Here is a 12,413-nt window from a genome sequence, read left to right as displayed (position 1 = left end):
TCTGTGATTCTGTGAAGTCAGTGTTGCCTCTTACGTGGGGTCATTAGCACCAACAGACCCTCTGGTGAGGACTACAGCAGAGCAATGCCCAACACTGAATGCCGTAACACTGAAGGTGGCCCCCCAGCTTACCTCTATGCTGCTTCTCAGCTGGTGGCACCTCAGCTGCAGGTGGGTTTCCTTTGGCCTGGCGGAGAGCACGGAGAGCTCCCCGGCCACGAGCAGCGGCGGGGCGGCCGGCGGCGGCGGCTGCCAGCGCAGGTTGGTGGCGGCGAGGAGCGAGCCGCGCGCCACGAGCCCGCGCGCCGCGCCGGCGCCCAGCCGCACCGCCACCACCTCGCGGCTCTCGTCACACAGGTACACCAGGGGCCCGGCACCTGGGAGCAGGGCGGCAGAGCAATAAACCTTTAAATAAACACTGGTTACGGCAGGTTGTCATTGGCCAAAGAATCCGCCCGGCTTGCGGGAGCTGTAATTGATAAATATGGCGGYGCAGCCTGTCTGCATGGCAGCAGATGTTGATGCTTCATTCATACTCTGCACCAGCTCTCTGCTGATCACAGAGAGCAATCCAAAGCCTGGGCTTTAAACAACAATACTCTTATGGCACTTCCCTTTTTTATCCAAAGGATTTGAAGCCTCTCAGCTTGTGAGCAGCACTGACTGCGCTCCCCTGGTTTCACGGTACTTGAGGCAGAAGAGGAGCTCAAATACATGCAAATCAACTTGTGCAAAGGCTAAAGCAAAACCTTCTCTTGAGCTTCCATCTTTTGGTAAAGAAGTTTGCTAAAGCAGTTCCTGAACAAATCTGGAGACATTTTTTCTTTAAAACCAAAAGGTATCTGCCAGCATGTCAYGGTAATGGGTTGAATTTGCAGTTTCTCACAGACCCACCGAACAACACCACGCTGGTCAAAAACTTCAAAATAAGTTTTAGGGCTTATTCACAACGGAAAGACATGAACATGGTCTACAACGTACCTGTTCTGCCCACAGAAACTACAACTCCCACTAAGTCAACTTCAGCACACGGTGGCTGAAAAGAAGGATCTGATAAACTCGTGAATGTCAGAGCCGTTCTGGGAGAGAAGATCTGGGACAGCATCTCTCGTGAAACCTGAAAATAGACATTTTAAATATTTCCCACATACTGTAATACRTTTTAATCATGAAAATACACATTCATGAAGTTAAGTCACTTACTGGTAATGGTAGATACTGAGTTTTCTTTGTGGCTGTTAACTGTATTTTAGCTAGGTCTGATCTTCCTTTGGACTGCGATGCTGAGAGGTGGTAGATTCTGTACCGGCTTCCCTCCTTTAGGAGGGAACAGACGTCTAGCAGGGGACGCCAGATACTCAGCAGCACTCCTAAAAACAGCAGATACAGATACATCAGGTGCACAAAACTAACATGAAGACTTCTTAAAACCAAAGAAATCCACAGCAATCCACTTACCTAAAGAACGTGATGCCAAATACAGCCATAAAAGGTGACATACAAACCAGAACACTCTTAGGAAGCTATTTTCAAATCTACCCATTATGTTGAGTTGTTCCCATGTGGAAATTACTCATCTCCAAATACTAACCGTAATTATTTTCTTGCTTTCTGTAGTCTACCACACATAATTTCCATACAGCAGACACATCCCTCTTGGAGCAACCGTGCTCTTCCTGCTCTGCAGACTCTACTGCCTTCTTGAATTCTGCCTGGATCTGAGCTTGTTTTTTATCGTTCAGCACCTGCCTGTGAGCATTCAAAGCTTTCAATTGCTCTTCACTTAGATACCCCTGTAACAAAAGGAAAAATATTCAGTATCTTTTCTTACTAATTTAAAAAGAAAAGTCTRCACAAGGGTTTTAGACAGCCTCTTTTCAAACTATTCTTCTGTTACAAAGAATATTGTTCAACTGATACAKGACACTGATACACTTGAAATGATTCTGTGTAAATGCATCATGAGGCCACACGTGGAGCACTGTGTCCACTTCTGGGCTCYGCAGGACAAGAGGGATGTGGAGCTGCTGGAGAGAGTCCAGCGCAGGGCTACCAGGATGATCAGGGGCCTGGAACATCTGCCCTATGAGCAAAGGCTGAGAGAGCTGGGYCTGTTCAGCCTGGAGAAGAGGAGGCTGAGGGGGRACCTGATCGGTGTCTATAAATACCTCAAGGGAGGCAGTGAGGAGGAGGGGGCGGCCTCTTTTCAGTGGTGGCCACTGACAGAACTAGAGGAAACGGCCACAAACTGAAGCACCAAAAGTTCTCCAGGAGCTTCAAGTTGGAYAGTCCTGTGCCCCGTGCTCTGGGTGTCCCTGCTGGAGCAGGGGGTTGGACTGGATGATCTCTAGAGGTCCCTTCCAACCTCAACCAKTCTGTGATTCTGTGAATCAGTGAGAAGACGGTTTAAGAACTTATAGTTAATATTTATGTAACAGCCACACTTATGTATTACAGAACTTTCTTTTAAGAAGAAGAAAAAAGATTGCACTCCTCATCTTAGCTAACTGCTGACACAATAATTTATATCAAAATACATCAGGAGTGTTATATTTTTGAGCAAACCTTGAAGATCTAGATGCCTTGTCATGTAATGTAACAGATTACATAACAGTTTACCAAAAAAAGCCACAGCCATAGGGTTTTAGTGACGTCAAAGACCCTGATATTGCAATGGATGAGGCAAACATRTAGTTTATAACAACCGTAGAGACTAATCATCTCCATCCAGTTCATGTAGGAGCAGACATTGAAATAGTGTGATTGAGTTGGAACAGGGAATAAAGAGAGGAAGTCAGTGTAAGTGCACACTCACTTGCCTGCATACTGTTCACTGAGGTGTGCAACTCTAAAGACTTACCAGACACATTTAGTTTACCTACGACAGAACAAAGTAATAAAAATCCCAAATATTAACTCATAATTTCACTGTATCTCAGATTTATATCAAGATTTTTTTTCCTGCAATTCAAAATATTCCTCAGCTATGTTAACAAGCCTTCATTCAAATATTTTTCATTTTTTTTAAAATTCTTACATGGTAAATTAATGGTTAATTTTAGCAGCAGGTACTAAGCTGGAAATGATTCCATCAGCATTTCAAAATTAGCCCACTCACACCTACAGTTACCTCCATATAGCCAGGATCAGATGCATTCTGAATCGCTTCATAAAGTTCTGCACCATCTTGCAAATTATGGATTTGCTGCCTTGTCACCATGCGTGGCCTCAGTGCTCTTCTGCTACTTCTCTCTGTTAGAAAAAATAGTATGTCAGATATAGCCATTACATTTTAAAAATAAAGGAAAAAAAACACGTATTAGAAGCAGGATAATATTYATACCTTGTCCAAATAAAAATATAAATTGGTACTCTATAAAAATTCATTTTCCTTAGGACAATACTAGTGAAAAGAATTTGTATTAAGTGCAATGTAATCAGGAGATTACAGCAAACAGCAGCCAACTGCAGCACCTGTGGAAACACCAGCTAGAAATCACAGGCAAGGCTGGGCAGCACAAGCCCCTTGACCTCAGGGGTCCCTTAGGTCAATCCCACGATGGCCTTGAAGGAAAGATGTCCAGTGTCAATATCTCAATACTCCCATCTACTGAGACAGAYCCTAAGCAGGGCCCCAGAACAAGTCTGCCCGTGTCCAGTCCTTGAAGGGGTCAGAGTTAGGAATTATACAGTCCTGCAGCACCTTCCTGAGCATCAACCCAATGGTCGTATTTAGTAGCCCTTCTAYCAACCAGCTCTCAGAGTCTCAGAGATGGCCTCAAAACCAAGCACGTGAGCATGCAGGGCTTGTTTATACTGGAAGGCTTTAATACATAGGAAATAAATATAAAACAAAACACATAGACATATTCAAATCCACCCCCTCGCCTGCCCATGACATCTCCTTCCCTCCTGTCTGAGGCTTTTGATATATTGTTTAAATTCTTCTGTAAATGCTAAAAAAGGGGGTAAAAATGCATTCTCATTACATGTTTGGAAGCAATGAAACCTTTACCTTCATGCTTTTCATATTCTGCTTGGATTTTTGCAAACAGAGCTTCCAGTTTCTTTTCTTGCTCCTCTGCATGCTTGGCAGCTTCCCTTTCTTCAGCCYGACTGTTACGAAACACGTACGAGCCACAGGACGTCTTCTCCATCCACTGAAATATTGGAAACATGCAAGGAAAAATACTCTTACAAATAGTTCTAAAGACTTGCATTATTTGCATGGATATTGTATGTTAGTAACAGTGCAAAYTGGGTTGGTCATTTCTGCTTGGGAATTGAAGCTGCCAGTTTTTGTTTCTCCCCCTTCAGCCAAGCTCCGTGCTTATTAGATTTAGCTTGCGAGACCTGCAGTGCAATTATTGCTCGTTCCTTGCGCTGAAAACAAACCCAGACAGAGGATACTGAATGCAAACTGGAATTCTTAGATCTGGAAACACCACTACTGAAATATTAAATATGTGAACTTTTCAGCAGTCTATATTATATCTCATTTCTGAAATGACGCAACAGTTAATTATTCAGGTAAGTTGGATGTCATAGATTTATAAATACTTATATCATACCTGAACAGGGTAAGTTCTCTGAATAACCACGTCAACACAGCCCACGGCRCCGCCCTCGCTGTAGAGCGATGCCAGGGGCAGAGGGAAGGCCCTGGGATCCCGATGGAAGCCGAGCTTCGCGTGCCAGCGCGCGCGGCGACTACTGTTTGCTGAAATCTGAAGCAGGTCCACAGGGAATGTTAAACTCATGCTGGTAAGAATTCTTTTCATGATGAAAATCCCCCAAATTTGAAAAATTAAATTAATTAAAATTTTGCTAAATTAAACTTTTATTAAAAATGAGTATCCATGAAATATAAGCCATTGATTTATAACACCATAGAAAGATCTGAAGCTTTACACAGCACTCGACTATCCAAGTTGAGCCCCCACCCTCCAAGCTCATCCGCTCACAAGATGTTTTTCCCCCCCACTGCTTCTTCAAGCTTCTACATAATCCATGATAGATAAATAGTTTTTTGTAATTTGATGTTTCATCAAATTAAGGATTTTRAACTGGTAAAACACATAGCAGATACCTTGGCAAAGTTTTATACTGTATCCTAATRGTTGCAGTCCTTACGGATAGTGTCACCTGTTCTATATCACATCTTGGCAATATGGATATTAAACTGACCAAACTTTTGTCTAACTGTAGAACTCTGTTTTACAGCATTGCTAAATTAAGCAGCATCCACCACACAGAATCATAGATTTGTTATGGTTGGAAAAGACCTTTGAGATCATCAAGTCCAATGATAAATCCATCATCACCAGGCCCCCTAAACCACGTCCCTAAGCTGCCTCATCTATACGTTTCCTGAACACTGCCAGGGACAGTGATGCCACCACTTCCCTGGGCAGCCTGTTCCCATGCTTCACCACTACTTCCATATAAAAATTCTTCCTAATGTCCAACCTGAACCTCCCCTGGTGCAAAACTCGAGGCCACCTCCTGTTCTGGCTGTAGTTATGTCTGAACTAACAGTCTGAACTAACACTTCATTTTACCTTTAACATAAGGGAATCAGGGGCTTCCAGGGGTGCACATGCATCCTGCGAGCCAACCAGTTCTGCTCCGTGTACTACGATCTTCTGACCAACAGCCAGGCGCCCTCTGCGCACGAAGGCTCGGAGAGGCGGGTCCAGGAGAGCCCGAATCCCATACCAGCCATCAGTAACTTCAATCACTGCTCCTTCTTTTTTACTCTCCACGCTCTTACTACTACTGCCAGGGGAGACAACGGTGCTCAGTGATAGGATTTTGGAAACGCACAGCACGAGGGTTTTGCCTGCTGTGTCGTCTCTCTCTGTTATTTTTTTGATTGCTGAACGTTTACTTCTATCAACTTCCAAATCGTATCTAAAAAAAAAAACAAAAAAATACATCACAACTATTTTCCTTTAAAGCAATTGTAGTAAACGATTGCTACGATCAGYCTTAGGGCTTTAGCATCATTGTGCCAAAGCTTATAACGTTTTTAGCAAATAACATGCAATATGTATTTTAATATAGATATAACTAGATACAACTATAGATATAACTAGGCTCAACAATACAAGCATTTCAATAAACAAGGTAGATGAGTTTAATTTAAAATATAAACTAGCAAGCACAYAGTATTTCAACCCCAGTATTTCAACCCCATTGCTAAACATACCTGTATTTTAATTGCAACAACACTGYTTCTGGTGTCAAGCATCTGTTGGCAAATTCTTGTGGAAAAGACACTTCCATGGCTGCCAGTTTCCATACAATCCACCTATAGTGATTGTAAACCCATGCCTCTGTTATTAGCTTGGGATCCACACCAGGAGTATCACAGAGGGCTCTGCAGAGGAATTAATAACAAATTAATCTAAAATCTACTGTAAGTTTTGGCATGTTTTTCCCTACTATTGCATTCAGTTTATCTCCATAGGCAACAATGTGAACAGTGTGAAACTGGGAGGTTACTTAACATAAGCCAGAAGTCTGTCCTGAAGCCACCAGGGACATGTTTGGACGTGACAGCTTTCACGTCCATACATACAGGTGTTGTTGACATGGAAACTTTTTAATCCTTCCAGAACAGACTGCAAAGTTACTGCGACTTCAGCAAGGACTTTGACAGTCTCCCATAGTTTTCTTCTCACCAAATTGATTTGATATGGGCTGCAGAAGTAGATAAAATGAGGGGGAAATGGGCAGGCTTGCTAGGCTCAAAGAGTTGTGATCCACAGTAAAAAAAAAAAATCCATCTGATGACCAGTGACTAGTGGCATCTTTTAGAGATCAATACGGTGACTAATTCTGTTTAATGTCTTCATCAACAAACTGACTTCAGCAGCTTTGAAGAYGACACTAAACTGGGGGCATTGGTCAATACACTGGAGGACAAGGGTGCTATACAAAGGGGGCTGGGCAGGCTGCAGAAACGTGCTAACAGGAAGCTCAACATGTAGCAGCAGCAAATGCAAAGTCACCGAATCACAGACTGGYTGAGGTTGGAAGGGACCTCTAGAGATCACCCAGTCCAACCCCCTGCTCCAGCAGGGACACCCAGAGCACGGGGCACAGGGWGGCAGCCAGGCGGGTTTGGAAGATCTCCAGAGAAGGAGACTCCACAGCCTCCCTGGGCAGCCTGTGCCAGGGCTCTGKCACCCATGTCCTGCACCKGGGATGGAATAACCTCATGTAACAGTAACAGGCTGGGGCTGTGTGGCAAGCAGCTTTGCAGAAACAGATCTCAGGGCCTGGTGACTAACAAGATGATCGTGAGGCAGCCACGTGTCCTTGCCACAAAAGCCAACSGCATCCGGGCTGTCTTGTTAAGAGWGAAGCCAGCAGAGGAGGGAACCTTCCCCTTTGGCATTCAGGAGACTACACCTGGAGCACTCTGTTCAACTTGGGGCTCTTCAAMACAAAAATGTTGGTATATGGGAGCTAACTCAGCACAGAGCTACTGGGAAGGTTTTCCCCGTGCTCCAYGGAGCCAAGAGCATTGCATATGAGGAGACCTATGTCTCTTAAGGAGCTGTTTTGAGAAGGCTGAGAGGAGACCATATTGCTGTCTGCAACCACCTGACTGCAGGACAAAGGGAAGATGTCAGAGTCTTCTCAAAAGAGTCTGAACAAGATGAGAGGCAACAAGCTGGGACACAGAAAATTCCAGGTAGATGCAAGGATGAAAAACAAGCAAACCACAAATACACACACACACAAAAGCCCAAACACATGACAGCAGCCTTGGGTTGCCCAGRGGGGTTGGGGAGTTGCTATCCTTGGAGATGAGACAGGACTCAAGCGGACAAGCCCCCAAGTAACCAGATGTGGTGAACAGACCTGTTCTGAGCAGGGGCTTGCACCAGAGGATGCCTGGCAGCCCCCTCCAGGATTCTGCAAATTCCAGCACTTGCTCTTGAGAACCCTCCTTTCTGCCCAGTTATTTGGCATGGATACAGTTCTCCCGAGATAAACAAACCCTGGGAAGCACTTTTGGTGCTGGCAAAACCGTGTGGGAAAAGTCAACAATGATCCCGACTCACCAAGAAGGGCCAGAAAGCATTTTTTTTCTTCCCATGAGGAAGGGCAGATGGCAGCATGGAAGGAAACACCCTGTACAAGTCAATATTCCGTAGGCAGGATTACTGGCAGTAACTTCACTGGGCCAGACTCTTGCAAGGGCAAGCGTGGACACCCCTCATCGCTGTTGGATGCTTGTCCTGGAAAGCAGGTGCTGCRCGAGTCTTCAGCACCAAGGATGCTGGTAATGCAAACTTGACCACAAATACTGCTCTGGTAGGGAGGTCTGGCTTGAGGATTTGGGTGCACACATACAACAGTAGTGCTGATTCAGCAAAAAAAAAAAAAAAAGAATCTCTAACTGACTGAGGGAGACAGCAAAATTCCAGGAATTATTTTCCTTGTCAATATTTTCTGAAGTTTTGAGGAAAAAACAGTAGACCAGTAGCTCCTTTTGCTATTAAATGTGCTTTTGCTAGTGTTGCATTTAATGTCTGTACTTGCTAACTGCAAACCGAAACTTTTAATAAATCTTTGCCTGCAGAAGAGAAGGTTGAGAGGGATTAATATGTATAAAGACCTGAAGGGGGAATGTAGGGAGGAAGAGGCCAGGCTCTTCTCAGTGGCGGCCAGTGACAGGACAGGCGGCAACGGGTACAAATTGAAACCCAGGCAGTTCCATCTCCATGTGAGGARGAACTTCTTCCCTGTGAGGGTGCCAGAGCCCTGGAACAGGCTGCCCAGGGAGGCTGTGGAGTCTCCTTCTCTGGAGATCTTCCAAACCCGCCTGGCTGCCACCCTGTGCCCCGCGCTGTGGGTGTCCCTGCTGGAGCAAGGGGGTTGGACTAGATGATCTCTAGAGGTCCCTTCCAACCTCAGCCATCTGTGATTCTGCTGTAATCCAGTGTCTGTTTGTAAGTCAGCTTTAAAACTTCACCATTAAAAAACATTTCTAGTCTTGTCTTGCCAAAGAAACCTTAAACAACCTTTGCCCCCTCAACACCACCTTCTTCATGTCCTTCCAGACTCTTGAGCCTAACAGAGACAAATCCTCTTCTACTTGAAAAAAAAAAGAAAAAAAAAAAAAGAATCACAACTTATTAATCTATTAATTAAACAAAATGGTAAAGGGCTAAATTACTTCTAAATTATTATAGGGAATAAGAGAATCAGAAGCTAACATAACACACTTGCCTCAGGTTCAAAACTAAAAGTACCTGTAAAACTCCCTTTTCCCTGCTTTCCCATCATCCGTAGGTATTAGCCATCCTCCATCAGCAAGTTGTATCCCCTGTCCTGCTAGCAAATACTCCTTACTGAGAAATTCTTCCATGATAAACTGGAAAGATTCTGCATTCACACTGTTAACTTGTATGCAGCTTTTTGAAACACCATATTTGTAAAGCTGTGAAAAAAAAGATGAAAGGGACAAAATAATGACAATACAGTAAAAATTCGGATGATTTTGTTTTATATATATAGTGTACAAGTGCACACAGAATATCTCCTGAGCTTCAGTGAGCTTTTCTGACCTTGCCATTTTGAATATAAACCAAGGAGAATGGAGGAAGTCCCAATATGTTTTTCTGCAGAATGCAGCAGCAYGTGTGCTTTTATTCCAGAAAGTCAACAGACTTTGCACCTTTACAGTGCCAAAAGTAAGAAGGTTTTCATATTGACTCAGCCGGGGCTTAACATTTTAACTGGGGAATTAAAAGGCTTATCTTAAAACACTGCTTTGTATGGGCTAAAGGTCACCGGCTGCTATCGCTGGTGGATTTTTTCTATGCTCTGTTTCTGTCATTTGATAATTCGCTTACAGAAGATTCCTGTAATTTGGAATATTCTTAAAATCTGTGGATATACAAAACTCCTAAAGATTTTGTTTGTCTATTTTGAGGAAGAGACCCTGGAAAGATGCAAAGGATGAAGATATGAACGTACCTGTTCTGCAGAATAACAGCCAGGAGGCTTCTCTTCTACAGCAGCTTTCAAAGAGATTCTGTTTCTCRCAGAGGTTTTTATGACATAAAGACTGCCTGGTTGTGAACTAATATTTTGTCTGTATTTCTTTTTAATTCTCATTTCCTGAAGATCTCTTGCACAGTGGAGATTTATCACCATCTTGTTCATAACTGAAAAACAAAACAAAAAAAACTACTTAAAATTTTAYCACAGGCATCCAAAAGATGCATATTTTTCATTTCTACAGATCCAGTCTGCAACAGTATAAATATACAAAGTTTAAAGCATGTAAAAAAACCATCATTTACTGCCTATAAAGCAGTGTTTACTGAAGACATTTGAAAAATATTGACATAAAATGAAGTTTCTGAACTTATATATTTTTGAATAGACAGACTGAAGTCTATCTGTATAGAAAACACCAAGAGAAAAGAAACAGATTGATGGTAGCTAAGTGATCAATAATTCTGAGATTCTGACCTGTCACTCATGAATCTAGTTCTACACTATGCACTACAAACACTACGTTTAAGCTGATATACATGATTCCTCCTGAAGGAATCTAAATTATTTGATTTTTAATAGTTACATTAATTATACTTACTGGGACATTCTAGACAGTCTGTGAGTCTGCATACCAATGAAAGTGAAAGACCAAAGCATTTAAACACCCTGCTGTTCTGAGAACACCACTGTCAGTCATTTGTAAGGTTAGGTGTCCATCTTAATCAGGAAACAGAATATACAAAAGCTTCTATAAAAGTGAATGAAGTACCGCAAAGATCCTAGAATACTTAAATTACATATAACTATCTAAATCAAGTACCAATTGAAACAAATGCTTCAGGAGCATTTGTTCCTGAATCAGCATGTGAGAACACTCTGCTTAGGTTCATAATGAGCTTGCAAGATGCACAGGCCATGTTATGACTGTAGTAATAAAATATTATTCCATAATATTATGGAAAATACCTGAGTTGTCATTTTCTAAGGCAGTGTCTGCTGCTTGCTGGATGTAACTGCTGCCCTCTGGCTGGGGCTGGTGAGCTTCAGCGGGGCTCTGCTCAACTGGGATCTCATTTATTTCCCTCTCTTCAGGCCTATTTTTGCTCACCAGGGAGTCACAGCTGCTGCTGTGGTCTTGYTCATCTGTAGAAAAAGTCAGCTTTGTTCTGAAGGGCGGAATAAACGTTTTAACCGATTTGCCAGGTTTGTATAAACTTTTGGGTTGTTCAGTCTTTTCAGCCAAGGCATTATGTGGAGTGGAAACCCCTGAGGTACCACTAGAAGACTGTCTCAGGGCACAGTGCTGAAAAATGGCAGATTGAGATTTAAATCCTTTGAGGTCTTGATCTGGCAGAGTAAAGGTAGGAGTCTTGACCTCCTGTCGCTCCTTAGCAGTGCTGCAGAGGCACAAACATTAAGCACATAGGTTCAGCTTCCCGAGACAAAAATCTTTGTAAAATTGTTGCTGTTCTTAATTCAGTAAAGCAACTTTCAACATCATGTTAATAAAAATATAAAATGTCAAAGACTAGATAAGTACTCAGTTTTTAGAGTGTTAATTTGCATTTACTGAGGGGGGAAAAAAAACAGAAACAGGTGTAAAATTTCTTTGTTTTTTCCCCCTCCATCTCAGCAGACTACTGCAGCAATTCATGTCACAGGTAATTTGATGTGTTTATTCTGAGGTAAATTTGATTAGTTTTTAGAAAGTTACTATTACAGCAAATTACTATCACACGTTAAAAAAATTTTAAAAAAGGCAAAAAAAAAAGAAACTGCAAGATCTTAAGGTCTTAAGTAACTTCAAAATATATTAAACATTACTCACCCAAAAGGTCCACAAGTTATGGGTTTCAAGGGAACGTTGTATATAAATCTTCTTCTGTCTTTGAAAATGCCTGTAATTAGAAAAGTTTGAAATGGTACATTATATGGATGGATATTTACAGAATGTAGCTATGTATTTATAATGTTAATAGGAAAAAGACGAGTTTGCAGAGTAGGTTAAAACAGCTCTGTATTATTTTGGGGGGAGGAAAAACATCTTTGTATAAAATGTCTTGGCTGTTTGTTTTCCATTTGTTTTCCTAGCTATCTCTGATGAACCACAACAGAAAAATAAATACAGAAAAAAAAAGTCAGGCACAAAACATTTGACWCTTCTAGGGCTAATTTTACTCTAGATATCTGAATTATTTTTCTCAACAGTACTGCTAGAAACCCATTACAGATGGAAAGAGTAATTATCTTTACCATTTTGAAACATTAAAAAACTTTTAGCACAAACTTCTCTTTCATAATCTGGTTGACCCTAGAAATAGGAGTAGCCTGGCATGGAAGGCATTTCCTTCAACAGACTGTAAAGCTGGAGCTAAAACTGAACTGTG

At 42.3% G+C, this 12,413-nt stretch overlaps 1 protein-coding gene across 1 annotated transcript in view; it reads right to left on the bottom strand.

Moving 5' to 3' along the window:
* The window catches only part of BRCA2 (BRCA2, DNA repair associated), a 31,290-nt gene that overhangs the window by 2,735 nt on the left and 16,142 nt on the right, over positions 1-12,413 (bottom strand). Inside the window, exons 12-24 of the mRNA XM_026049827.1 lie at positions 11,855-11,924; positions 10,993-11,423; positions 10,000-10,190; positions 9,273-9,460; positions 6,212-6,382; positions 5,562-5,913; positions 4,572-4,727; positions 4,016-4,160; positions 3,131-3,252; positions 1,592-1,793; positions 1,204-1,370; positions 982-1,117; positions 133-377 (exon numbers count right to left, since the gene is read on the bottom strand). Coding sequence (XP_025905612.1) covers positions 133-377; positions 982-1,117; positions 1,204-1,370; positions 1,592-1,793; positions 3,131-3,252; positions 4,016-4,160; positions 4,572-4,727; positions 5,562-5,913; positions 6,212-6,382; positions 9,273-9,460; positions 10,000-10,190; positions 10,993-11,423; positions 11,855-11,924 — 2,576 coding nt within the window. The remainder of the gene's footprint in view (positions 1-132; positions 378-981; positions 1,118-1,203; positions 1,371-1,591; positions 1,794-3,130; positions 3,253-4,015; positions 4,161-4,571; positions 4,728-5,561; positions 5,914-6,211; positions 6,383-9,272; positions 9,461-9,999; positions 10,191-10,992; positions 11,424-11,854; positions 11,925-12,413) is intronic.

This window comes from Nothoprocta perdicaria, unplaced genomic scaffold (assembly GCF_003342845.1).
Source record: "Nothoprocta perdicaria isolate Ctin4 unplaced genomic scaffold, notPer1 scaffold_62, whole genome shotgun sequence".
Classification (NCBI taxonomy): domain Eukaryota; kingdom Metazoa; phylum Chordata; class Aves; order Tinamiformes; family Tinamidae; genus Nothoprocta; species Nothoprocta perdicaria.
This window is presented reverse-complemented; position numbering and strand designations above follow the sequence as displayed.